Source organism: Bombus pascuorum, chromosome 1 (assembly GCF_905332965.1).
Source record: "Bombus pascuorum chromosome 1, iyBomPasc1.1, whole genome shotgun sequence".
Classification (NCBI taxonomy): domain Eukaryota; kingdom Metazoa; phylum Arthropoda; class Insecta; order Hymenoptera; family Apidae; genus Bombus; species Bombus pascuorum.
The window spans coordinates 33,056,106-33,081,925 of NC_083488.1; the positions used below are offsets into that span (position 1 = coordinate 33,056,106).

Genomic DNA, 25,820 nt, shown 5'->3' on the forward strand with positions numbered 1-25,820 from the left:
AAAAACAATAAATTCGGAAACAAACGAAATAACTTCAGGAATGCAACAGACAGATGTATATATGTATATATATATATATATATATAAATACTTTGACACTCCACACTTTGACATGCTTAAGATTTCAATATAATTTCTCCTTGCGCTATCTCATTCACCGAGCGAAAAGCGATGTTGTAAGGATTGATAATAATTTGGAATAAACTTGACGCTTCGATAAAAAATCTCAGTCAAGAGACTAACAATGTATAAATGGGATTTCAATTTTATTCGAACGTCTTTTTATATTTGAAAGATTTTTCGTACCAGAATCGTTAGTCTTGTGATGAGGGTAACTCGCCAATTATAAAAACGGAATGATCATTTTCTTAACGAAACTAGATAAAATTCATTCATTGAAATGAGATGTTAAACACCTGCGTCACTTGGACTGAATTGTGCCATAAATACTTCTCCTTGATTAACTGTACTATAAATACTTAGCTTATCTTTTACTTTTCAGTTGATTTGATTCTCTTATAAACGTAGACGACAATCTTGGCAATTAAATAAAAGGTAGTAGAAGCGATCAAGAAAATTGTGATCGTTAAGAACACTACAACATCCATATCGCAACGTTGATACCAAGGCTGAAAAGCTAGACTACTGCGAAGATGAGGGACGCCTTTCGTTCGTATCACGTACTCTGTCCACCAAGCGAGATTCTCCACGTAATCGTGCGGTGTATCCTTAACGACATTTCGGATGTAAAGTATCCTTTATTTGTACCTGAAAACAAGCATACTAAGTTCAACCAAAAGTCATAATAGTACATTATCATCGACCAATATCATTGAAAGATTTACTAAAATGATCTAATAGCTAAAAGGATTTAAAAATTTCATTCCTCTAATTCTTTTTCAATTTTGAATACTTTTCAATATGAAAATGACTCGATTGCTTGCCTTTCATTATTCAGATGAATCTACAATCTCGACCAACTTATAGTAATAATGCTTTAGAACACAGAAAACTTTATTCCAAAAATTCTGATTGATTGGGATCCAAACAAATTTTTCCAAAAGGATCGTGTGATTACGAAAACGAATATTCTGAAACTCGTCCGTCATGTTCACAGATTAGGTAGTTCTAGTGTTAAACTCTTAAAAATAGCACAATTATAACAGGAAGTCAGTTTATACTTACTTTTTGTTAGTTATGAGCTCTGTAATAGCATTTTCAAGTTCATCCTTCTTAAGGGTTGTAATTTCCAAATATTTTCCAATGCCCAGAGCTTCCATTCTGGCTACTTGAAAATCTTGATCGGCCAAAATTGCGTAACCGAGAACTGGTACTCCGTAGTGGACGATCTCCTCGCTGCTCTGCAAGCCTCGTTGATAAATGAACAATTTAATGTTCGGATGAGCTGCGAATTAATATGATTCGTTAGATCATTTTTCTTCGAGGAATTGTATCTGCGATGTGTAAATATTTCGTAGAAAATAAAATCATACCGAGAATAGTTTGTTTTGGGAGCAATTTTCCGATGTAAACATTATCAGGTTTCCCGGGAAAATCCTCCTCGAATTTCCAGACAACTTTATAAGGCAACTTGGCGAACACGTCGCAGAGCACGCGTCGGGTCTCCAGTGGTAAACTTGCACTTCTTGCGTTCTTACCAAGAGTAAAGTAGATGAATCCATTTGTGGAGTCATCCAGAAATGCTTGTAAGTCCTGTAACCGAAAAAAAACATCCTAATCGAAAGGCACGTGTGTGTAAAAAAACGTGAAAAATAGTGTTACATCATAAATAATAAGTAAATAGAAATTAGCGATATTATTGTTCAGGAGCTTTGTAATGCTTGTTTAGCAAAATGTATAACTTAATTAACAGTTAAAAATTATCGACAATTCTAGAAGAAGTGGGACCCCTCACGCAATTTACCCAAGTTATCATTCAGTCTCAAACTACAATTTTTGCTATTTTTCTTCCTATACACTTTATGATTTTACTAAACACACAAATAATAAAATTGAATTTGTGCTTGATAAATCCTTATTAAATACACAAGTAAATCATTTAAAGTTATTGTATAAACCTTGCCTTAGGCAGAGCTGTCAGCTTCTTTTCTATGTGGGAGGATGTAAACGTAATTACGTTCGCAATTTTCGATCGAGCCGGTGTCGTAACGTCGGCCTGATTGACGAAAAGCATGCTAACGTTCTTCAACATGTCCAGGATTGGTGGCACAGGCCGAAAATATTTCTCGGCCAATTTCTGTTGTAGAGGAATGAGCTTGTAATAGATGTAGATACGTTATGCCACATTTTAACGAAATTGCGCAGTCTTTTCACGAACGGCAGATCCATACCAGTGTTGTCTTCCATTTCCCACGTGTACTCGTAAGAAGACAGAACCAATCCACCAAAAGCGTGTTCATTAAAGGTAATCATCCCAAATGAACTTAGCCCTACAGTCATGCAAAATGTAGTAGGTTTTGATCTTGATCTATTAATCTAATTACTTCCAATCTAAACATTTCTATAATGATTAAATTAAAAATTAATAAAGAAATGTTAATTTCAGGTAGGATAATTTTAATTCTTTTAACTATGTGTAGAATATATGATATGCTTGATTTTTAATAGAAACAGAATCACGTAGTAAAATAAAGGAAATCTACAAATAAATAAATTATGCTCTCCAAACTGTTACGAATCTAATTGATTTATTGCGTGCTAATTTATTATCCGGAAAGAATAAATAATTCACTAAAAATATTGTAGTTTCCCCATTTAGATATGCTTTATTTTTTGCATGTAGTTTTAATTTTGTTAAAACTAAATTGTATCATATATGTACAAGCACTGAAACTGACGTAATTGAAATAGATTTCTTTTCACCATTAAATTTTGAGCTCACAATTCAAGAAATTTTTGGGTAAGGGATGACACGGTTAACAAGTTAAAATGAGATTTTCTATAAATATGAAGCGTGTCGCCTTCGTAACAATGCAACGTCTGAGGTCCGTAAAATATGTACCGATATAGCCACTTCATTTACATGTATTCTTATGGAAATACAATCATTGAAGCACTTGACAAAAATAGCACAACATACATATTTCTCCTTACCACCTTGAGAATAACTAAAATGTTTTACGTACGTAGTCTAATTATTTCAATTTCTCAAACTATTAATTCAAGTGATTTCAATTTGATTTAATTTTATGCATTTAATCTATAATATTGTATATAAAACTTTATGGTCTTGCATTTACGTTAAGTAATCTGTCAGTTTTGCTATGGACGTTATCGCTTCCATAACTTTTGTATTTCGTTTCCGTATAACATTTTTTATCCTTCTAAATAGTATCTGACATTGGACCGTTGACATTGGAAAGTATTGATAGTATTTTTATTCGTTCCTAATTAGCTGTTTATATCTGTCGTTTATGAAATACGCTTTCTTCATTTCATGATTTCAAGCTTCTATGAACCCAGTACCTTCTCCTCCTTTTTCTATTATCTTCCTACTCATCGAGAGGGTCTCGAAATTATTGTAACCATTTCTTTTTTAGTAAATTTCGGTTCTTGTGCAAAATGAGTCAAAGTTGCGAATAGATCGAAGCTGTCTCGGTGACGCTCTGGCGTTCAGCTCTTAAATGGACAACGCTTAATATTGCGAACGTGTGTTTGAGGTTTCAACCGTTTAGAGGTATGTGTTTTCAACGTGTTCTATTACTAGCTCCTCATGCTGTCATAGAAAATCTATATGTGTATATGCCAAGTCCAATTTAAATGGTAGGTTGCATACAATAACTCCCGTACTTATTCGAATGATACTAGTTTTGTACTATACTTTATTTCTATAATACTCTTAATGCATGATTTTTTTTATTAAAATTATTACAGAGTAACCAAAACCAGTTCAATATCAATAAATAATGTCCTAGGTAGAACTTGCATGGTTTCGGAAACATGATTCGATATTATTAGTTCTTTTGTACGAGCATGCATAGAAGACATATGAAACCCGGTTGGAAATATTTTTACATATGTCCATTCTTCTGAATACTCTACATCGAAAAATATTAGACTGTACGTGCTACGTGCTTCACACTATATATTCCTATATTTTCAATACGAAATAAAAGTAACAATGCTAATAAATATAAATATAATTGTTAAAGTCATACCTATTATAGGATCATTGAATCGATGTGCCAATGCGTAAGTGGCGGGCGCGAAGAGGAATTCCGTCAAATAGACATCGAACGTTGCGTTGCTCTCTTCCGCAGTTCTGTAGAATTGAGCACCGTCTCCGCAAAAACATCGACTACAGGCAACATTTTTTCTTCCACGACTTGCAAACAGCTTTTTCCTTCAAATCGTATTCGAACTAAATCCAAAGTCTTCATGATTCCGTAAGATTGGCTAATATCGATTTGCGTAAAATTCGGTGATTTGATATTTGATATAGGATCTGTCGTGATTAGCACAACTTCGTGTGCTCTTTTGTGTAGTTCCAGCCACAATCGTCGGTACGGTATTTGATGACTGTAAGGTGGTGTTGGGACGATGGCTAGAATCTTGTAACATTCGGTCTGCTTCGCGATGTACGAGACGCACAGAACGAACAACAGACTACAAAGGTGATGCTTCATATTGCTCGTGTCGAGACGAATAGAAGCAGATCGCGGTTATGGGTCTACTAAAAAGGACGTCTCCAAGTTATCGTCACTTTACACGACCTATGTAACGATAATACGATGTCGGTATATGTTGCGATTTTAAAATAGTATCCGTTATCGCTGAAATACCATCCTATACCATTGTTAAGTATTGTGTGCAATGGTAATGAATGTGTGCGCGATGTATATGTTGTTTCGGCGTATATCTTAATGTTTCTTATGAATCATATCATATAGATATCAGCAGTGATTATTTAATTGCGCTATTTTATAGTATATTTATTCAGTATATTATATATTATACGATATATTTGTCAATATTCCTTGGCGAAAACAATTTAATGAATGGTTCCCCATTTGTAAAATTTCTGTTTGTATATAATGATAAAAGGCAGAAGCTAAGGGATTTGTAAAGTATCGTTTACAATCGATAATACGAATATATGTATGACTATTTCCAAACAGAATTCATTCAGCCGCCGACTGCGGAAGTGTGAACACGTGTGTATCTAGTGCCTAGTGTAGTTCACAGTACAAGTAACTACCCTCCGTCGAAAGTGAAGCAAAATGTACGAAGCAGACCAATAATCCATAATGAACATTCCCAAAATATTCCAGTCCCAGTTCCCAGTCCACAAAGCACGAATAACCTCGATAGGCTCGAAAAATTAATCGAACAACAATCAGAGCAATTTAAAAGCTTGCCATCACTGCTTACACTCCTTGTGAGCAAACTACACTGCGACGTAAAATAAAACTATAGATACTATGAAAAATAGAAAAACTAGAAAATAAACGCTCATAACCGAACATAATGGATCGCTTCTCTTTTTGAGAATATTTCTATACATATTAATTTTAATACGCAAAAATTAATTATGAGCAATATTTTAATTACAGAGTGGAATTTTGCTTCTATATTTTTTATAACGATACTTTATCAATGTTTTATGAATAGGATGTGAAGATATCGTGTGAATATAAATCGTTCGAAGCTTTGCTAAATACTTGTAATAATGCTACAAAATTCTTTTCAGGTACATATCGTTTGTTACTATAAGAGAAATTGTTCGAACTAGCAGGCTAGAGAGATATAACATCAAAGATTATTAGCCATCTGAACGACAAGCTGACAAGTATTTGCCAGTAAAATGAAGTGCTTGGCAAAGATCATTTGTCACTAAATGAAAGGTCTGATAAGAATAATTATAAGGATAAGTAGCCCGGTTATTTGGTAGCAAGTAAAGGGTGACTATAATAATTAGCTCGTAAGATAAATTATGGCAAGTATCACTTATTGGGATAAAAATAATATGTATTAGAAACTCATAATAATTGTTACAATTTCATATATAATAAAACGTGCCGTATATTTGTGCGTAACAGAAATGTTTGCTATAAGATATACTCAATATAAAGATGTACTATAATATAAAGAATTTATTTCGAATAACTACATAACATCATCGATTTTTATGTATATCGATACTTTGACATACCCATGGTTTCAACGTAATTTCTCCTTGCGTTACCTCATTCACCAAGTGAAAAGCAATATTATCATCGATTGATAATAATTCGGAATAAACTTGACGCTTCGAAAAAAAATCTCAATCAAGAGATTAACAATGAATAAATAGGATTTCAATTTTATTCGAACGTCTTTTTATATTTGAAAGATTTTATTTTTGAAAGATTTCTGTTGAAATGAGATGTTAAACATTTGCGTCACTTGGACTGAATTGTGCCATAAATACTTCTCTTTGTTTAACTGTACTATAAATACTTAGCTTATCTTTTGCTTTTCAGTTGATTTGCTTGTCTTATAAACGTAGACGATAATCTTGGCAATTAAATAAAAGGTAGTAGAAGCGATCAAGAAAATTGTGATCGTTAAGAACGCTATAATGTCGATATCGCAACGTTGATACCAAGGCTGAAAAGCTAGACTACTGCGAAGATGAGGGGCGCCTTTCGTTCGTATCACGTACTCCGTCCACCAAGCGAGATTCTCCACCTGATCGTACGGTGTATCTTCAACGGCATTTCGGATGTAATGTATCCTTTCTTTGTACCTGAAAACAAGCATACTAAATTCAATCGAAACTCACATCACATAGTACATTATCATCGATCAATATCATTGAAAAATTTACTAGAGTAATTTAGTAGCTAAAAGGATTTAAAAATTTCATTCCACTAATTATATTTTAATTTGAATACTTTCGACATGAAAATGACTTGATTGCTATCCTTTCTTTATTCAGATAAATCTACAATGTCGACCAACTTATAGTAATAATACTTTAGAACACAGAAAACTTTATTCCAAAAATTCTGATTGGTTGGGATCCAAACAAATTTTTCCAAAAGAATCGTGTGATTACAAAAACGAATATTCTGAAACTCGTCCGTCATTTTCACAGATTAGATAGTTCTAGTGTTAAACTCTTAAAAATAGCACAATTATAACAGGAAGTCAGTTTATACTTACTTTTTGTTAGTTATAAGCTCTGTAATAGCATTTTCAAGTTCATCCTTCTTAAGGGTTGTAATTTCCAAACATTTTCCAATACCCACAGCTTCCATTCTGGCTACCTGATAATATTGATCGGCCCAAACTGGTAAACCAAGAACTGGTACTTCGTAGTGGATGGTCTCCTCGCTGCTCTGCAGGCCTCCTTGAGAAATGAACAGCTTAATGTTCGGATGAGCTGCGGGTTAATATGATTCGTTAGATCATTTTTCATCGAGGAATAGTATCTGCGATGTATAAATATTTTATTGAGAATAAGATCATACCGAGAATGGTTTGTTGTGGTAGCCATTTCCCTATGTAAACATTATCAGGTTTCCCGGGCAAATCCTCCTCGAATTTCCAGACAACTCTATAAGGTAACTTGGCAAACACGTCGCAGAACATGCGTCGGATCTCCAGTGGTATACTTGCACTTCTTGCGTTACTACCAAGACTAAAGTAGATGAATCCATTTGTGGCGTCATCCAGAAATGCTTGTAAGTCCTGTGACCAAAAAAAAACATTCTAATCGAGAGACACGTGTGCGTAAAAATGTAAAAATTATGTTATAATAACTAAAAAAAAATTAATGATATTATTGTTCAGATGCTTTGTAATCCTTGTTTAGAAAAATTTGCAACATACCGCTTCTGCAAATTACCCAAGTTATCATTCAGTCTCAAACTACAATATTACTATCACCTTATTATTAATATAATAATATCCCATCCTATAATTTATGATTCTACTAAACATAAAAGTAATAAAATTCTATTTGTGCCAAATAAATCCGTATTTAATAAATAAATAAATCATTTTGTCATTGTATAAACCCTACCTTAGGCAGAGGTTTCGGCTTTTTTTCTATGTGGGTGGATGAAAACGTGATTACGTTCGCAAGTTTCGGTCGAGCCGGTGTCATAACGTCGGCCTGATTGACGAAAAGCATGCTAACGTTTTTTAAAACGTCTAGTATTGGTGGTAGAGGCCCCAAATATTTCTCGGCCACTTTCTGTTGTTGAGGAAAGAGCTTATAGTAGTAGTAGTATAAGTTGTGCAACATGTTGACGAAATTGCGCAGTCTCTTCAAGAACGGTAGATTCGTGCCCGTGTTGTCTTGCATTTCCCACGTGTACTCGTGAGAAGGCAGAACCAATCCACCAAGAGCGTGTTCGTTAATGGCAATCAACCCTAATGAACTTAACCCTACGATCATGCAAAATTTAATGATGGTTGATCATAATCAATTAATCTAATCAATGCTTATCTAAACATTTCTATAATGATTAAATTAAAAATTGATAAAGGGATGTTAATTTCAAGTATGATGATTTTATTTCTTCTATGTGTAGAGTATATGATAAGCTTGATTTTTAATATAAATGGGCCCACGTATTAAAATATAGATGTATAAATAAAGGACACATTCTATCCAAACTGTTACGAATCTGATTGATTTATTGCACGCTAATTTATTAACCGGAAAAAATAAATAATTATCTAATAGTACTCTATTTTCCCTATTTAGATATCCTTTATTTTTTGCATATAGTTTTATTTTTGTTAAAACTAAATTGTATCATACATGTACAAGCACTGAAACAGACGTAACTGAAATAGATTTCTTTTCGCCATTAAATTTTGAGTTCACAATTTAAGAAATTTTTGGGTAAGAGATGACACAATTAACAAGTTAAAATGCGATTTTCTATAAACATGAAGCGTGTACGGTGGAAGGCCATCGCCTTAGTAACAACGCAACGTGTGAGTTGCATAAAATTTACACCGATATATCCATCTCATTTACATGTATTCTTATCGTAATATATTCATTGAAGAACTTGACAAAAACAGCACATCATACATGTTCCTCCTTACCACCTTGAGAATAACTAAAATGCTTGACTTACGTAGTCTAATTATTTCAAACTCTCAAAATATTAATTCAAGTGGTTTCAGTTTTTACAGTTAGTTCAGTTGATTTAATTTTATACATTTAGTTTTTTTATATATAATCATAAATATTTTATATAAAATTTTATGGTCTTGCAGTTACTTTAAGCAGTCTGTCAGTTTTTCTATGGGCGTTATCGCTCCTATAAATTTTGTATTTCGTTTCCGTATAACATTTCTAATTTTTCTAACTAGCATCTAACATTGGGTCGTTGAGATTGGCAAAAATTGATGGTATTTTTATTCGTTAGCTTATTCGCTGTTTATATCTGTAGTTTGTGAAATTCACTTTCGTTCCTTCTCGATTTCAAGCCTTTATGTACGCAGTACCTTCTCTTTCTTTTTCTATCATCTTCCTGCTCATCGAGTAGGTCACGATACTATTGTAACCATTTCTTTTTTAGTAAATTTCGGTTCTTGTGCAAAATGAGTCATAGTTGCGAATAGATCGAAGCTGTCTCGGTGACGCTCTGGCGTTCAGCTCTTAAATGGACAACGCTTAATATTGCGAACGTGTGTTTGAGGTTTCAACCGTTTAGAAGTATGTGTTTTCAACGTGTTCTATTACTAGCTCCTCATGCTGTCATAGAAAATCTATATGTGTATATGCCAAGTCCAATTTAAATGGTAGGTTGCATACAATAACTCCCGTACTTATTCGAATGATACTAGTTTTGTACTATACTTTATTTCTATTATACTCTTAATGCATGATTTTTTTTTATTAAAATTATTACCGAGTAACCAAAACCAGTTCAATATCAATAAAGAATGTCCTAGGTAGAACTTGCATGGTATCGGAAACATGATTCCATATTATTAATTCTTTTGTACGAGCATGCATAGAAGACATATGAAGCCCGGTTGGAGATATTTTTACATATGTCCATTCTTCTGAATACTCTACGTCGAACAATATTGGACTGTACGTGCTACGTGCTTCACACTATATATTTCTGATTTTCAAAATGAAATAAAAGTAATAATGCTAATAAATATAAATATAATTGTTAAAGTCATACCTATTATAGGAACATTAAATCGATGTGCCAATGCGTAAGTGGCGGGCGCGAAGAGCAATTCCGTCAAGTAGACATCGAACGTTGCATTGCTCTCTGGAGCATACAGCTGCCGTACTTCTGTGGAATTGAGCACCGTCTCCGCAAAAACATCGACTATAGGCAACATTTTTTCTTCCACGAAATGCAACCAGCTTTTTCCTTCAAATCGTATTCGAACTAAATCCACAGTCTTTATGATTCCGTAAGATTGGCTAATATCGATTTGCGTAAAATTCGGTGATTTGATATATGGTGTAGAATCCGACGTGACTAGCACAATTTCGTGACCCCGTTTGTGTAGTTCCAGCCATAATCGTCGGTAGGGTATTTGATGACTGTAGGAGGGTGAGGGATTTATGGCTAGAATCTTGTAACATTCGGACTGCTTCGCGATGTACGAGACGCACAGAACGAACAACAGACTACAAAGGTGGTGCTTCATATTGCTCGTGTCGAGACGAACAGAAGCAGGTCGCGCTAATGAGTCTACTAAAAAGGACGTCTGGAAGTTATCGTCATTTTACATAATCCATGTAGTGATGATACGATATCGGTATTTTATAATCGTTTGAGTTATCGCTGAATTACTGTTCCATACCACCTTTACTGTTAAGTATTGTGTAATGGTAATGTATGTGTGCGCGATGTATATGTTGTTTCGGCGTATATCTTAATGTTTCTTATGAATTATATCGTATAGATATTGGCAGTGATTATTTAATTGCGCTTTTTTGTAGTATATTTATTCAGTATATTATATATTATACGATATATTTGTCAATATTCCTTGTCGGAAACAATTTAATGCATGGTTCGCCATTTGTAAAATTTCTATTTGTATATAATGATAAAAGGCAGAAGCTAAGGGATTTGTAAAGTATCGTTTACAGTCGATAATACAAATATGTATATGACTATTTCCAAAAGTAATCGTAGAAAATGTTATCATTTTGCTTCCTGTAGCTTCCGCCATTTCTCACTCACTTTTCGTATAAAAAGTAGAACACGGTTCAGAAAAATTAGAACACATGATAAATATGACGATAAATACTTGTATACCATACAAACGTAGTAGCCAGATAAAATATCAAATGCATAAAGTCTTTATCACAATGTGACGCAATGTAACTTTGCGCCACTATGTTGGGATCATATAACACACTCGTGTTCTAATATTTAATAGCATTTTATCGATCAAGTGGGGATGACAGAAATCAATTGTTACACGAAAGGATCAAATCAGCAAATAATAGACATCATGAGAATGTTTATTAGAAATATACAGCTGTATTCTATTACCAAGTTACTCTTTTAGATTGACGAGGCAGGCTACTGTTATAGTGATGTTATAAATCCAAACGTAGAGCTTCATATGAAACAGGCTTTAATGCACGCTCATTTTTATCATAAACGCTCATAACCGAACATAATGGATCGCTTCTCTTTCTAAGACTATTTATATACATACCAATTTTAACACGTAAAAATTAAATATGAAAAATATTTTAATTAGTGACTGGACTTTTGCTTCCATATTTCTTATAACGATATTTTATCAATGTTTTATGAATAGGATGTGACGATATTCTGTGAATATAAATCGTTCGAAGCTTTGCTAAACACTTGTAGCAATACTACAAAATTCTTATCAGGTACATACTTTCTGTTACTGTAAGAGAAACTGTTCAAAATAGCAGGCTAGAGAGACGTAACATCGAAGATTATTTGCCATCTGAACGACAAGCTAACAAGTATTTGACAGGAAAATAAAATGCTTGACAAGGATCATTTGTCACTAAATGAAAGGTCTGATAAGAATAATTATAAGGATAAGAAACCCGATTATTTGGTACGAGGTAAAGGACTACTATAATAATTAATAATTAGCTTAGGTAAATTATGACAAGAATCACTTGCTGGTATAAAAATTACGATATTTATTAGAAATTCATAGTAATTGTACAAATTTCATATATAATAAAACGTGCAGTATATTTGTGCGTAACAGAAATGTTTGCTATAAGATATACCCATTACAAAGATGTGTTATAAATTAAAGCAGAAATAGATGAGACATTTTTATGTATCTGTGTGATCAGTTTTACCATTCGAGATTTGAAAACTGTACTGTAATAATGAATTGTCAATTTGATCTGGAAATGTCGCGGACGTACTTCAACGAATGTTTGTCTCTTTGACGGTTTTTGTAACTGGAATTTCTAAAATTGATGGAAAGGATAATTAACACAAGTTCTTTAACAGAAAAACGTGCCACAAAATATATCACAGAAACTAAAATGACACAAGCACTTCGCAGAGTAATAAATTTAATTCTATATTTTATATTTTTATTATAATTTTCTAACAAAGCCTAAAGCAATATGCGCTTACGTAACATCACTTTTTTATCTCTATGTACATAACACTACGTTAAAGTCTGTAATTCGCACGTACAGTGTCAGAATACTGCGATAGAAATAAGAAGTGTAATAGGGTTTCTAAAGATAATTGTTTTCCTAAATGGATGTACTTTAATTATTATTCTATTTATCTTTGATTTTACGATTTTTACCACATAATTTTGTATCAGTTAAAAAGGATTTACTTCGAATAACTACATTATGCCTTCCATTTTTTAAAATTATAATATCATTCATCATAAACAGGTGCACGATGCGGAGACTTTTATTGACTAAGTTGCAACATGTTCGCGAATAACAAGAGCTATTTGATCATATGATTAACATATTGCCAACAATACTGATTGATCCCTTATAACATAAGGTTTAAAGTCTTTCGTTCCGTTCCTAATAACAGAAGACACGCTACAGTTAAAAACAACAAATTCGGAAACAAACGAAATCACTTCAGGAACGCAACAGACATATGTAATATCAATACTTTACTTCGACATACCTATGTTTTCAATGTTATTTTTTCCTAATTGATGATAACAATTTAGAGTAAACTTGACGATTCCTCAAAAAATCTCAATCATGAGATCAACAATGTATAAATGAGATTTTAATATTAATCAAATCTTTCTTTTATTTGCAAGTTTCTCCGTGCCAGAATCGTTAGCGTGCCAAAACGCGGGATGATCATTTCATTAACGATACTAGATAAAATTCATTCGTTGAAATGAGATGTTAAACAGTTGCGTTACTTGGACTGAATTGTAATAGAAGTACTTCTCTTTGATTAACTGTACCATAAATACTTAGCTTATCTTTCGCTTTTCAGTTGATTTGATTTGCTTATGAATGTAGACGACAATCTTGGCAATTAAATGAAAGGTAGTAGAAGCGATCAAGAAAATTGTGATCGTTAAGAACGCTATAATGTCTATATCGCAACGTTGATACCAAGGCTGAAAAGCTAGACTACTGCGAAGATGAGGGGCGCCTTTCGTTCGTATCACGTACTCCGTCCACCAAGCGAGATTCTCTACCGGATCGTACGGTGTATCCTGTACGACATTTCGGATATAATGTATCCTTTCTTTGTACCTGAAAACAAGCATGCTAAGTTCAATCGAAACTCACATCACATAATACATTATCATTGATCATTATCATTGAAAGATTAATTAAAATAATCATAGCTGAAGGATTTAAAAGTTTCATTGCACTAATTATATTTCAATTTGAATACTTTTGATATGAAAATGACTTGATTGCTTTCCTTTCTTTGTTCAGATAAATCTACAATCTCGACCAACTTATAGTAATAATACTTTAGAACACAGAAAACCTTATTCCAAAAATTCTGATTGGTTGGGATCCAAACAAATTTTTCCAAAAGAATCGTGTGATTACAAAAACGAATACTCTACAACTCGTCCGTCATTTTCACGGATTAGGTAGTTCTAGTGTTAAACTCTTACAAATAGTACAATTATAACAGGAAGTCAGTGTATACTTACTTTTTGTTAGTTATAAGCTCTATAATAGCATTTTCAAGTTCATTCTTCTTAAGGGTTGTAATTTCCAAAAATTTTCCAATACCCAGAGCTTCCATTCTGGCTACTTGATAATATTGATCGCCGAAAATCGCAAAACCAAGAACTGGTACCCCGTAGTGGATGGTCTCTTCGCTGCTCTGCCGACCTCCTTGATAAATGAACAATTTAATGTTGGGATGAGCTGGGAATTAATATGATTCGTTAAATTATTTTTCATGGAGGAATAATATCTGCGATGTATAAATATTTTATTGAGAATAAGATCATACCCAGAATGGTTTGTTGTGGTAGCCATTTTCCGATGTAAACATTATCAGGTTTCGGGGGGAAATCCTCCTCGAATTTCCAGATAACTCTATAAGGCAACTTGGCGAACACGTCCCAGAACAGGCGTCGGGTCTCCAGTGGCAAACTTGCACTTCTTGCATTATTACCAAGACTAAAGTAGATAAATCCATTTGTGGCGTCATCCAGAAATGTTTGTAAGTCCTGTGACCAAAATAACCTCCTCATTGAATCACTCGTGTGTGTAAAGAATGTGTAAATATTGTGTTACATCAAAAATAATAAGTAAAAAGAAATTAGTGATATTATTATTCAGGAGCTTTGTAATGCTTGTTTAGTAAAATGTATAACTTAATTAACAGTTGAAAATCATCGATAATTCTAGAAGAAGTGGGACCCCTCTTGCAATTAACCAAGTTATCATTCAGTCGTAAACTAGAATTTTGCTATCACCTTCCCTATAATTTATGATTCTACTCAACATAGAAGTAATAAAATTGTATTTGTGCCAGATAATTCCATATTTAATAAATAAATCAATCATCTTATGTTATTGGATAAACCTTGCCTTAGGCAGAGCTGTCAGCTCCTTTTCTATGTGGGCGGATGTAAACGTAATTACGTTCGCGAGTTTCGGGCGAGCCGGTGTCATAACGTCGGCTTGATTGATGAAAAGCAAGCTAACGTTCTTTAATACGTCTAGCATAGATGGTAGAGGCCCAAGATATTTCTCGGCAACTTTCTGTTGGTGAGGGAGGATCTCGTTGTAGTAGTAGTACAAATTATGCCACATGTTCACGAAATTGCTCAGTCTCTTGAAGAATGGTAGATTCGTGCCCGTGTTCTCTTCCATTTCCCACGTGTACTCGTGAGAAGGGAAAACCAATCCACCAAGTGCGTGTTCGTTGATTGCAAATAACCCAAATGAACTTAACCCTACGGTCATGCAAAATGTAATGAAGGTTAATCTTAATTAACCTTGATCTTAACCTATTAATCTTGCTCTTAACCTACTAATCTTGATCTCAATCTACTAATCTTGATCTCAATCTACTAATCTTATCAATAATTATCTAAACCTTTCTGTAATGATTACATTAAAAATTGATAAAGGGATGTTAATTTCAAGTACGATAATTTTATTTCTTCTATTTGTAGAATATATGATACGCTTGATTTTTGATATAAATGGATCCACGTATTAAAATATAGATCTATAAATAAAGGATTTATGCTATCCAAACTGTTACGAATCTGATTGATTTATTGCACGCTAATTTTTAGCCAGAAAAAATAAATAATTCACTAATAATAATGTATTTTCCCTATTTGCATATCCTTTATTTTTTGCATGTAGTTTTATTTTTGTTAAAACTAAATTGTATCATATACGTACAAGCACTGAAACAGACGTAATTGAAATAGATTTCTTTTCACCATTAAATTTTGAGTTCACAATTTAAAAAATTTTTGGGTAAGGGATGACATGGTTAACAAGTTAAAGTGAGATTTTTTATAAACATGAAGCGTGTACGGTGGAAGGCTGCCGCCTTCGGAACAACGAATGTGAATTGCATTAAATAGCCATCGATATGTACACCTCATTTGCATGTATTCTTATCGAAATTCATCCATTCAAGCATAAAACGACAACATCAATATTCCTCCTTATCACCTTGAGAATAACTAAAATGTTTTACGTACGTATTTTAATTATTTCAACTTCTCAAGCTATTAATTCAAGTGGTTTCAATTTTTACAGTTAGTTCAGTTGATTTAATTTTATACATTTAATTTTTTTATATATAATTATAAATATTGTATAGAAAATTATATGGTCTTGCATTTACATTAAGCAGTCTCAGTTTTTTTATGGGCGTTATCGCTCCTATAAATTTTATATTTCGTTTCCGTATAACATTGTTTATCCTTCTAAATAGTATCTGACATTGGACCGTTGACATTGGAAAGTATTGATAGTATTTTTATTCGTTCCTAATTAGCTGTTTATATCTGTCGTTTATGAAATACAATTTCGTTCCTTCTCGATTTCAAGCCTTTATGTACGCAGTACCTTCTCTTTCTTTTTCTATCATCTTCCCGCTCATCGAGTAGATCACGATACTATTGTTACCATTTCTTTTTTAGTAAATTTCGGTTCTTGTGCAAAATAAGTTATAGTTGCGAATAGATCGAAGCTGTCTCGGTGACGCTCTGGCGTTCAGCTCTTAAATGGACAACGCTTAGTATTGCGAACGTGTGTTTGAGGTTTCAACCGTTTAGAGGTATGTTTTTTCAACGTGTTTTATTACTAGCTCCTCATGCTGTCAGAGAAAATCTATATGTGTATATGCCAAGTCCAATTTAAATGGTAGGCTGCATACAATAACGCCCATACTTATTCGAATAATACTCGTTTTGTACTATACTTTAGTTCTGTTATAGTCTTAATGCATGATTTTTCATTAAAGCTGTTACCATGTAATCAAATGCAGTTCAATTTCAATTATGAATGTTTCAAATAGAACTTGGATAGTTTCAGAAACATGGTTTGACACGATTCGTTCTTTTGTAGGAATATGCGTACAACACATATGACGGCCGTTTGGAGCTATTTTTATATATGTCGATTATTTCGAATATTCTACGTCGAAAAATATTACACTGTACGTGTTACGTGCATCACCTTATCTATTCCTGACTTTCACAACGAAATAAAGGTAACAAAGCTAATAAATATCAATATAATTGTTAAAGTCATACCTATCATGGGAACATTGAATCGATGTGCCAATGCGTAAATGGCGGGCACGTAGAGGAATTCCGTCAAATAGACATCGAAGGTTGCGTTGCTCTCTGGAGCGTACAGCTTCCGAAGTTCTGTAGAATTAAGCACCATTTCCGCAGCAACTCCGACTAGAGGCAACATTTTTTCTTGCACGGCTTGCAGCCAGCGTGTTCCCTCAAATCGCATTTGAACATAATCTAAACTCTGTACGACTCCGTAAATTTGGCTAAGATCGATTTGCGTAAAATTCGGTGATCTGATATTTGGTATAGGATTCGCTGTGGCCAGCACAACTTCGTGACCCCGTTTGTGTAGTTCCAGCCATAATGGACGGAATGGTATTTGATGACTGTAAGATGGTGTCGGGACGATGGCTAGAATCTTGTAACATTCCGACTGCTTCGCGATGTACAAGACGCACAGAACGAATAACAGACTAGACAGGTGATGCTTCATATTCCTCGTGTCGAGACGAACAGAAGCATGTCGCGGTTATGGGTCTACTAAAAAGGACGTCTCCAATTTACATAATCTATGTAATGATGATACGATATCGGTATATGTTGCGATTTAAAAATAGTGTCCGTTATCGCTGAAATACCGTCCTATACGACTGTTAGGTATTTTGTGCAATGGTAATGTATGTGTGCGCGATGGATATATTTTTTCCTCGTATATCTTACTGCTTGATATGAATCATATTATATAGATATCAGCAGTGATTATTTAGTTGCGCTTTTTTATAGTATATTTATTTAGTATATTATATATTATACGATATATTTGTGTCACGACCGTTCGCGGAGAGACGGGGTCTTGAGGGATTGCGTCAGCGAGAGGCGTAAATTCTCGCTACGATTCAGCAAATCGACGCCGCGAAATGGTCGCTCCCCGTGTTTCGATTAAGATAACCGGGGTGGTTCAATGAATGCAATTGTATTCTACAGTAGTAGAATATATATATTCAGATATTTATATCAGATTATCACTTACAACTTGTACATAAAGTATTGGTTCTAATCGTATAGGAAGTTACGGATAGAATGTTCGAGTGAGACCTTGTAAAATACGACTGATTTGTATGCGATCGTACGGTTAAGGTTTTTGACTGCGACTGATGAGTTTGACTGTTTAAATGCGACTGATCAGTTAGAATGCTTGATGGAGACTGACTCTCTTGGATCGATTCTTTTGTCACCACCCTAGGATCACGCCACCACACGCGCCAGTGAACACGAAGGCCGATTTATTCATAAAATTAAACAGATCTCCATCGAAGTCTCTGGAACTCGCGGCCAGACGGCAACCGTACGCTCGTCGATACATTGTATTGATTTACAACGCTGGCGGACCGTTGGCGACGGTTAGAAACACGACATTGAAGGCGACACGCAACAATGTACGGATTTTTGGTCGCCAGCCTGCCCGCGGTATGTGATCCGGTGGAGCAGAGTGTTACTCGACGTAATAATTTGTCAATATTTCATGTCAGAAACAATTTAATGCATGGTTCACTATTTGTAAAATTTCCGTTTGTATTTAATGATAAAACGCAGAATTTAAGGGATTTGTAAAGTATCGTTTACAATCGATAATACGAATACATGTATGATTATTTCCAAACAGAATTCATTCAGCCGCCGACTGCGGAAGTGTGAACACGTGTGTATCTAGTGCCTAGTGTAGTTCACAGTACAAGTGACTACCCTCCGTCGAAAGTGAAGCAAAATGTACGAAGCAGACCGATAATCCATAATGAACATTCCCAAAATATTCCAGTCCCAGTTCCCAGTCCACAAAGCACGAATAACCTCGATAGGCTCGAAAAATTAATCGAACAACAATCAGAGCAATTTAAAAGCTTGCCATCACTGCTTACACTCCTTGTGAGCAAACTACACTGCGACGTAAAATAAAACTATAGATACTATGAAAAATAGAGAAACTAGAAAATAAACGCTCATAACCGAACATAATGGATCGCTTCTCTTTTTGAGAATATTTCTATACATATTAATTTTAATACGCAAAAATTAATTATGAGCAATATTTTAATTACATAGTGGAATTTTGCTTCTATATTTTTTATAACGATACTTTATCAATGTTTTATGAATAGGATGTGAAGATATCGTGTGAATATAAATCGTTCGAAGCTTTGCTAAATACTTGTAATAATACTACAAAATTCTTTTCAGGTACATATCGTTTGTTACTATAAGAGAAATTGTTCGAACTAGCAGGCTAGAGAGATATAACATCAAAGATTATTAGCCATCTGAACGACAAGCTGACAAGTATTTGCCAGTAAAATGAAGTGCTTGGCAAAGATCATTTGTCACTAAATGAAAGGTCTGATAAGAATAATTATAAGGATAAGTAGCCCGGTTATTTGGTAGCAAGTAAAGGGTGACTATAATAATTAGCTCGTAAGATAAATTATGGCAAGTATCACTTATTGGGATAAAAATAATATGTATTAGAAACTCATAATAATTGTTACAATTTCATATATAATAAAACGTGTCGTATATTTGTGCGTAACAGAAATGTTTGCTATAAGATATACTCAATATAAAGATGTACTATAATATAAAGAATTTATTTCGAATAACTACATAACATCATCGATTTTTATATATATCGATACTTTGACATACCCATGGTTTCAACGTAATTTCTCCTTGCGCTACCTCATTCATCAAGTGAAAAGCAATGTTATCATCGATTGATAATAATTTGGAATAAACTTGACGCTTCGATAAAAAATCTCAGTCAAGAGACTAACAATGTATAAATGGGATTTCAATTTTATTCGAACGGTTTTTTTATATTTGAAAGATTTTTCGTACCAGAATCGTTAGTCTTGTGATGAGGGTAACTCGCCAATTATAAAACGCGGGATGATCATCTCCTTAACGAAACTAGATAAAATTCATTCATTGAAATGAGATGTTAAACATTTGCGTCACTTGGACTGAATTGTGCCATAAATACTTCTCTTTGTTTAACTGTACTATAAATACTTAGCTTATCTTTTGCTTTTCAGTTGATTTGATTGTCTTATAAACGTAGACGATAATCTTGGCAATTAAATAAAAGGTAGTAGAAGCGATCAAGAAAATTGTGATCGTTAAGAACGCTATAATGTCGATATCGCAACGTTGATACCAAGGCTGAAAAGCTAGACTACTGCGAAGATGAGGGGCGCCTTTCGTTCGTATCACGTACTCCGTCCACCAAGCGAGATTCTCCACCTGATCGTACGGTGTATCCTGAACGGCATTTCGGATGTAATGTATCCTTTCTTTGTACCTGAAAACAAGCATACTAAATTCAATCGAAACTCACATCACATAGTACATTATCATCGATCAATATCATTGAAAAATTTACTAGAGTAATTTAGTAGCTAAAAGGATTTAAAAATTTCATTCCACTAATTATATTTCAATTTGAATACTTTTCGACATGAAAATGACTTGATTGCTTTCCTTTCTTTATTCAGATGAATCTACAATCTCGACCAACTTATAGGAATAATACTTTAGAACACAGAAAACTTTATTCCAAAAATTCTGATCAGTCGGAAAGGCAATTGAGTAACACATAAATACCGCGCAGACATAATTATCATTAAAGTGGTTACGAAAATCGATGTAATAAGATAGGTATACTGTATGTTTGTGCATATTTCCATATCAATAGAAGAGAAATAAATTTTTCCTGAAGGACCCGCATGCCTCTTGTAGTTAAAGAAAACCCATTGTTACGTCAGTCGACTCTCTATCTAATCCAGGCCACACACTGCGGTCAGGATGGCAGCCAAATGTCCGCACATCCTTATTGCGTACTCTCAAGAGTCTCAAGGACCGATCATAAATCTCGGAAATTTTAACTAAAGTCCTTCAGATCGAGCAAAGATCTTTTTACTGAAGCGTATTCTAAGGTTTATGGTTTACTACGGGAAAACACGGGAAAGTTAGTTTTTCTCGCGTACGATGCTTCCTACTATCGACTTTCTATCGAGAGCGGCTAAGATCCTTCCTAGTCCACCAACCGTCTTATTAGCCAATCAGAAACAATGTCTGCTGCCCTCACTTTCCCGAACAAAAATTTCATTATCAAATCCGATGGTCCCCTGCGTTAGACACACCCATCACCAGCTTTCCTCCGACACAGCATCGTCACTTTCTTCAGTTTTTCCTCGTCGTTAAAACAGTCAACAAGTCTGTAACGGGTTCTATCCTTAAGTCAAAGTTGTTCTTCATCGATAGGACAGTCTAGAAGTCTGTAACGGGTTCTACTCTTAAGTAAAACTTCTTATACATGGCTAGAATAGTCAATACGTCTGTAACGGGTCTCTTACTTAACTTGTACCGACGAACCAGTGTAACTGTCCATCTTTACAAAGCTGCTGGAATAAATGTTATTATATACGTGTTCACTCAGTGTAACCTCAAGTAAACCACCCCTATTATCGTAATAGAAATAAGGTGATCGATCAGTTCGTGGCATCGATTGTATAATCATAACGGGAATTTACGATTCCCGTTGACGTGCTTTCTCGCGATCGTATCTCTCCGGGAACGGTCGTAGCACCAATATTCTGAAACTCGTCCGTCATTTTCACAGATTAGATAGTTCTAGTGTTAAACTCTTAAAAATAGCACAATTATAACAGGAAGTCAGTTTATACTTACTTTTTGTTAGTTATAAGCTCTGTAATAGCATTTTCAAGTTCATCCTTCTTAAGGGTTGTAATTTCCAAACATTTTCCAATACCCACAGCTTCCATTCTGGCTACTTGATAATATTGATCGGCCCAAACTGCTAAACCAAGAACTGGTACTTCGTAGTGGATGGTCTCCTCGCTGCTCTGCAGGCCTCCTTGATAAATGAACAGCTTAATGTTCGGATGAGCTGCGGGTTAATATGATTCGTTAGATCATTTTTCATCAAGGAATAGTATCTGCGATGTATAAATATTTTATTGAGAATAAGATCATACCGAGAATGGTTTGTTGTGGTAGCCATTTTCCTATATAAACATTATCAGGTTTCCCGGGCAAATCCTCCTCGAATTTCCAGACAACTCTATAAGGTAACTTGGCAAACACGTCGCAGAACATGCGTCGGATCTCCAGTGGTAAACTTGCACTTCTTGCGGCACTACCAAGACTAAAGTAGATGAATCCATTTGTGGCGTCATCCAGAAATGTTTGTAAGTCCTGTGACAAAAAAAAAAAACATTCTAATCGACAGACACGTGTGCGTAAAAATGTAAAAATTATGTTATAATAACTAAAAAAAAATTAATGATATTATTGTTCAGGAGCTTTGTAATCCTTGTTTAGAAAAATTTGTAACATACCGCTTTTGCAAATTTTGTGCCAAATAAATCCATATTTAATAAATAAATAAATCATTTTGTCATTGTATAAACCCTACCTTAGGCAGAGGTTTCGGCTTTTTTTCTATGTGGGTGGATGAAAACGTGATTACGTTCGCAAGTTTCGGTCGAGCCGGTGTCATAACGTCGGCCTGATTGACGAAAAGCATGCTAACGTTTTTTAAAACGTCTAGTATTGGTGGTAGAGGCCCCAAATATTTTTCGGCCACTTTCTGTTGGTGAGGAAAGAGCTTATAGTAGTAGTAGTATAAGTTGTGCAACATGTTGACGAAATTGCGCAGTCTCTTCAAGAACGGTAGATTCGTGCCCGTGTTGTCTTGCATTTCCCACGTGTACTCGTGAGAAGGCAGAACCAATCCACCAAGAGCGTGTTCGTTAATGGCAATCAACCCAAATGAACTTAACCCTACGGTCATGCAAAATTTAATGCTGGTTGATCATAATCAATTAATCTAATCAATACTTATCTAAATATTTCTATAATGATTAAATTAAAAATTGATAAAGGGATGTTAATTTCAAGTATGATGATTTTATTTCTTCTATGTGTAGAGTATATGATAAGCTTGATTTTTAATATAAATGGATCCACGTATTAAAATACAGATGTATAAATAAAGGATATATGCTATCCAAACTGTTACGAATCTGATTGATTTATTGCACGCTAATTTATTAACCGGAAAAAATAAATAATTATCTAATAGTACTCTATTTTCCCTATTTAGATATCCTTTATTTTTTGCATATAGTTTTATTTTTGTTAAAACTAAATTGTATCATACATGTACAAGCACTGAAACAGACGTAACTGAAATAGATTTCTTTTCGCCATTAAATTTTGAGTTCACAATTTAAGAAATTTTTGGGTAAGGGATGACACGGTTAACAAGTTAAAATGCGATTTTCTATAATTATGAATCGTGTACGGTGGAAGGCCATCGCCTTAGTAACAACGCAACGTGTGAGTTGCATAAAATTTACACCGATATATCCATCACATTTACATGTATTCTTATCGAAATATAATCATTGAAGCACTTGTCAAAAACAGCACATCATACATAGTGTTCCTTACCACCTTGAGAATAACTAAAATGTTTTACTTACGTAGTCTAATTATTTCAACTTCTCAACCTATTAATTCAAGTGGTTTCAATTTTTACAGTTAGTTCAGTTGATTTAATTTTATACATTTAGTTTTTTTATATATAATCATAAATATTTTATATAAAATTTATGGTCTTGCATTTACATTAAGCAGTCTGTCAGTTTTTCTATGGGCGTTATCGCTCCTATAAATTTTGTATTTCGTTTCCGAATAGCATTTTTAATTTTTCTAACTAGCATCTAACATTGGGTCGTTGAGATTGGCAAAAATTGATGGTATTTTTATTCGTTCCTAATTAGCTGTTTATATCTGTCGTTTATGAAATACACTTTCGTTCCTTCTCGATTTCAAGCCTTTATGTACGCAGTACCTTCTCTTTCTTTTTCTATCATCTTCCTGCTCATCGATTAGGTCACAATACTATTGTAACCATTTCTTTTTTATTAAATTTCGGTTCTTGTGCAAAATGAGTCATAGTTGCGAATAGATCGAAGCTGTCTCGGTGACGCTCTGGCGTTCAGCTCTTAAATGGACAACGCTTAATATTGCGAACGTGTGTTTGAGGTTTCAACCGTTTAGAGGTATGTGTTTTCAACGTGTTCTATTACTAGCTCCTCATGCTGTCATAGAAAATCTATATGTGTATATGCCAAGTCCAATTTAAATGGTAGGTTGCATACAATAACTCCCGTACTTATTCGAATGATACTAGTTTTGTACTATACTTTATTTCTATTATACTCTTAATGCAAGATTTTTTTTTATTAAAATTATTACCGAGTAACCAAAACCAGTTCAATATCAATAAAGAATGTCCTAGGTAGAACTTGCATGGTATCGGAAACATGATTCCATATTATTAATTCTTTTGTACGAGCATGCATAGAAGACATATGAAGCCTGGTTGGAGATATTTTTACATATGTCCATTCTTCTGAATACTCTACGTCGAACAATATTGGACTGTACGTGCTACGTGCTTCACACTATATATTTCTGATTTTCAAAATGAAATAAAAGTAATAATGCTAATAAATATAAATATAATTGTTAAAGTCATACCTATTATAGGAACATTAAATCGATGTGCCAATGCGTAAGTGGCGGGCGCGAAGAGGAATTCCGTCAAATAGACATCGAACGTTGCGTTGCTCTCTGGAGCATACAGCTGCCGTAGTTCTGTGGAATTGAACACCGTCTCCGCAAAAACATCGACTACAGGCAACATTTTTTCTTCCACGACATGCAACCATCTTTTTCCTTCAAATCGTATTCGAACTAAATCCAAAGTCTTCATGATTCCGTAAGATTGGCTAATATCGATTTGCGTAAAATTCGGTGATTTGATATATGGTGTAGAATCCGTCGTGGCTAGCACAATTTCGTGACCCCGTTTGTGTAGTTCTAGCCATAATCGTCGGTACGGTATTTGATGACTGTAAGATGGTGTCGGGACGATGGCTAGAATCTTGTAACATTCGGACTGCTTGGCGATGTACGAGACGCACAGAACGAACAACAGACTACAAAGGTGGTGCTTCATATTGCTCGTGTCGAGACGAACAGAAGCAGGTCGCGCTAATGAGTCTACTGAAAATGACATCTGGAAGTTATCGTTATTTTACATAATCCATGTAGTGATGATACGATATCGGTATTTTTAAATCGTTTGAGTTATCGCTGAATTATTGTTCCATACCACCTTTACTGTTAAGTATTGTGTAATGGTAATGTATGTGTGCGCGATGTATATGTTGTTTCGGCGTATATCTTAATGTTTCTTATGAATCATATCGTATAGATATTGGCAGTGATTATTTAATTGCGCTTTTTTGTAGTATATTTATTCAGTATATTATATATTATACGATATATTTGTCAATATTCCTTGTCGGAAACAATATAATGCATGGTTCACCATTTGTAAAATTTCTATTTGTATATAATGATAAAAGGCAGAAGTTAAGGGATTTGTAAAGTATCGTTTACAATCGATAATACGAATATATAAAGTAATCGTAAGAAATGTAAGCATTTTGCGGCCTATATCCACC

At 34.2% G+C, this 25,820-nt stretch overlaps 3 protein-coding genes and 1 pseudogene across 3 annotated transcripts; all 4 read right to left on the reverse strand.

Annotated features, from left to right (window-relative positions):
* Nucleotides 1-38: 38 nt before the first annotated feature.
* Nucleotides 39-4,721, reverse strand: LOC132911395 (UDP-glycosyltransferase UGT5-like; annotated as a pseudogene).
* A 1,377-nt stretch (nt 4,722-6,098) lies between these two features.
* Nucleotides 6,099-10,674, reverse strand: LOC132911365 (UDP-glucosyltransferase 2-like). Its single transcript, XM_060967986.1, has 5 exons — nt 10,167-10,674; nt 8,030-8,397; nt 7,476-7,695; nt 7,168-7,387; nt 6,099-6,748 (listed from the first exon to the last, which is right to left on the reverse strand). The coding sequence occupies exons 1-5, from the start codon at nt 10,645-10,647 to the stop codon at nt 6,460-6,462; spliced, it is 1,578 nt and encodes a 525-aa protein (XP_060823969.1). The 5' UTR covers nt 10,648-10,674; the 3' UTR covers nt 6,099-6,459.
* A 1,444-nt stretch (nt 10,675-12,118) lies between these two features.
* LOC132911384 (UDP-glycosyltransferase UGT5-like) lies at nt 12,119-17,769 on the reverse strand. The gene is made up of 5 exons (XM_060968008.1): nt 17,218-17,769; nt 15,023-15,390; nt 14,439-14,658; nt 14,131-14,350; nt 12,119-13,714 (listed from the first exon to the last, which is right to left on the reverse strand). Exons 1-5 carry the CDS (start codon nt 17,696-17,698, stop codon nt 13,426-13,428), a joined length of 1,578 nt encoding a protein of 525 aa, XP_060823991.1. The 5' UTR covers nt 17,699-17,769; the 3' UTR covers nt 12,119-13,425.
* Nucleotides 17,770-20,105: 2,336 nt separating this feature from the next.
* LOC132911371 (UDP-glucosyltransferase 2-like) lies at nt 20,106-25,340 on the reverse strand. Its single transcript, XM_060967993.1, has 5 exons — nt 24,829-25,340; nt 22,694-23,061; nt 22,254-22,473; nt 21,946-22,165; nt 20,106-20,557 (listed from the first exon to the last, which is right to left on the reverse strand). The coding sequence occupies exons 1-5, from the start codon at nt 25,307-25,309 to the stop codon at nt 20,269-20,271; spliced, it is 1,578 nt and encodes a 525-aa protein (XP_060823976.1). The 5' UTR covers nt 25,310-25,340; the 3' UTR covers nt 20,106-20,268.
* Nucleotides 25,341-25,820: the final 480 nt, after the last annotated feature.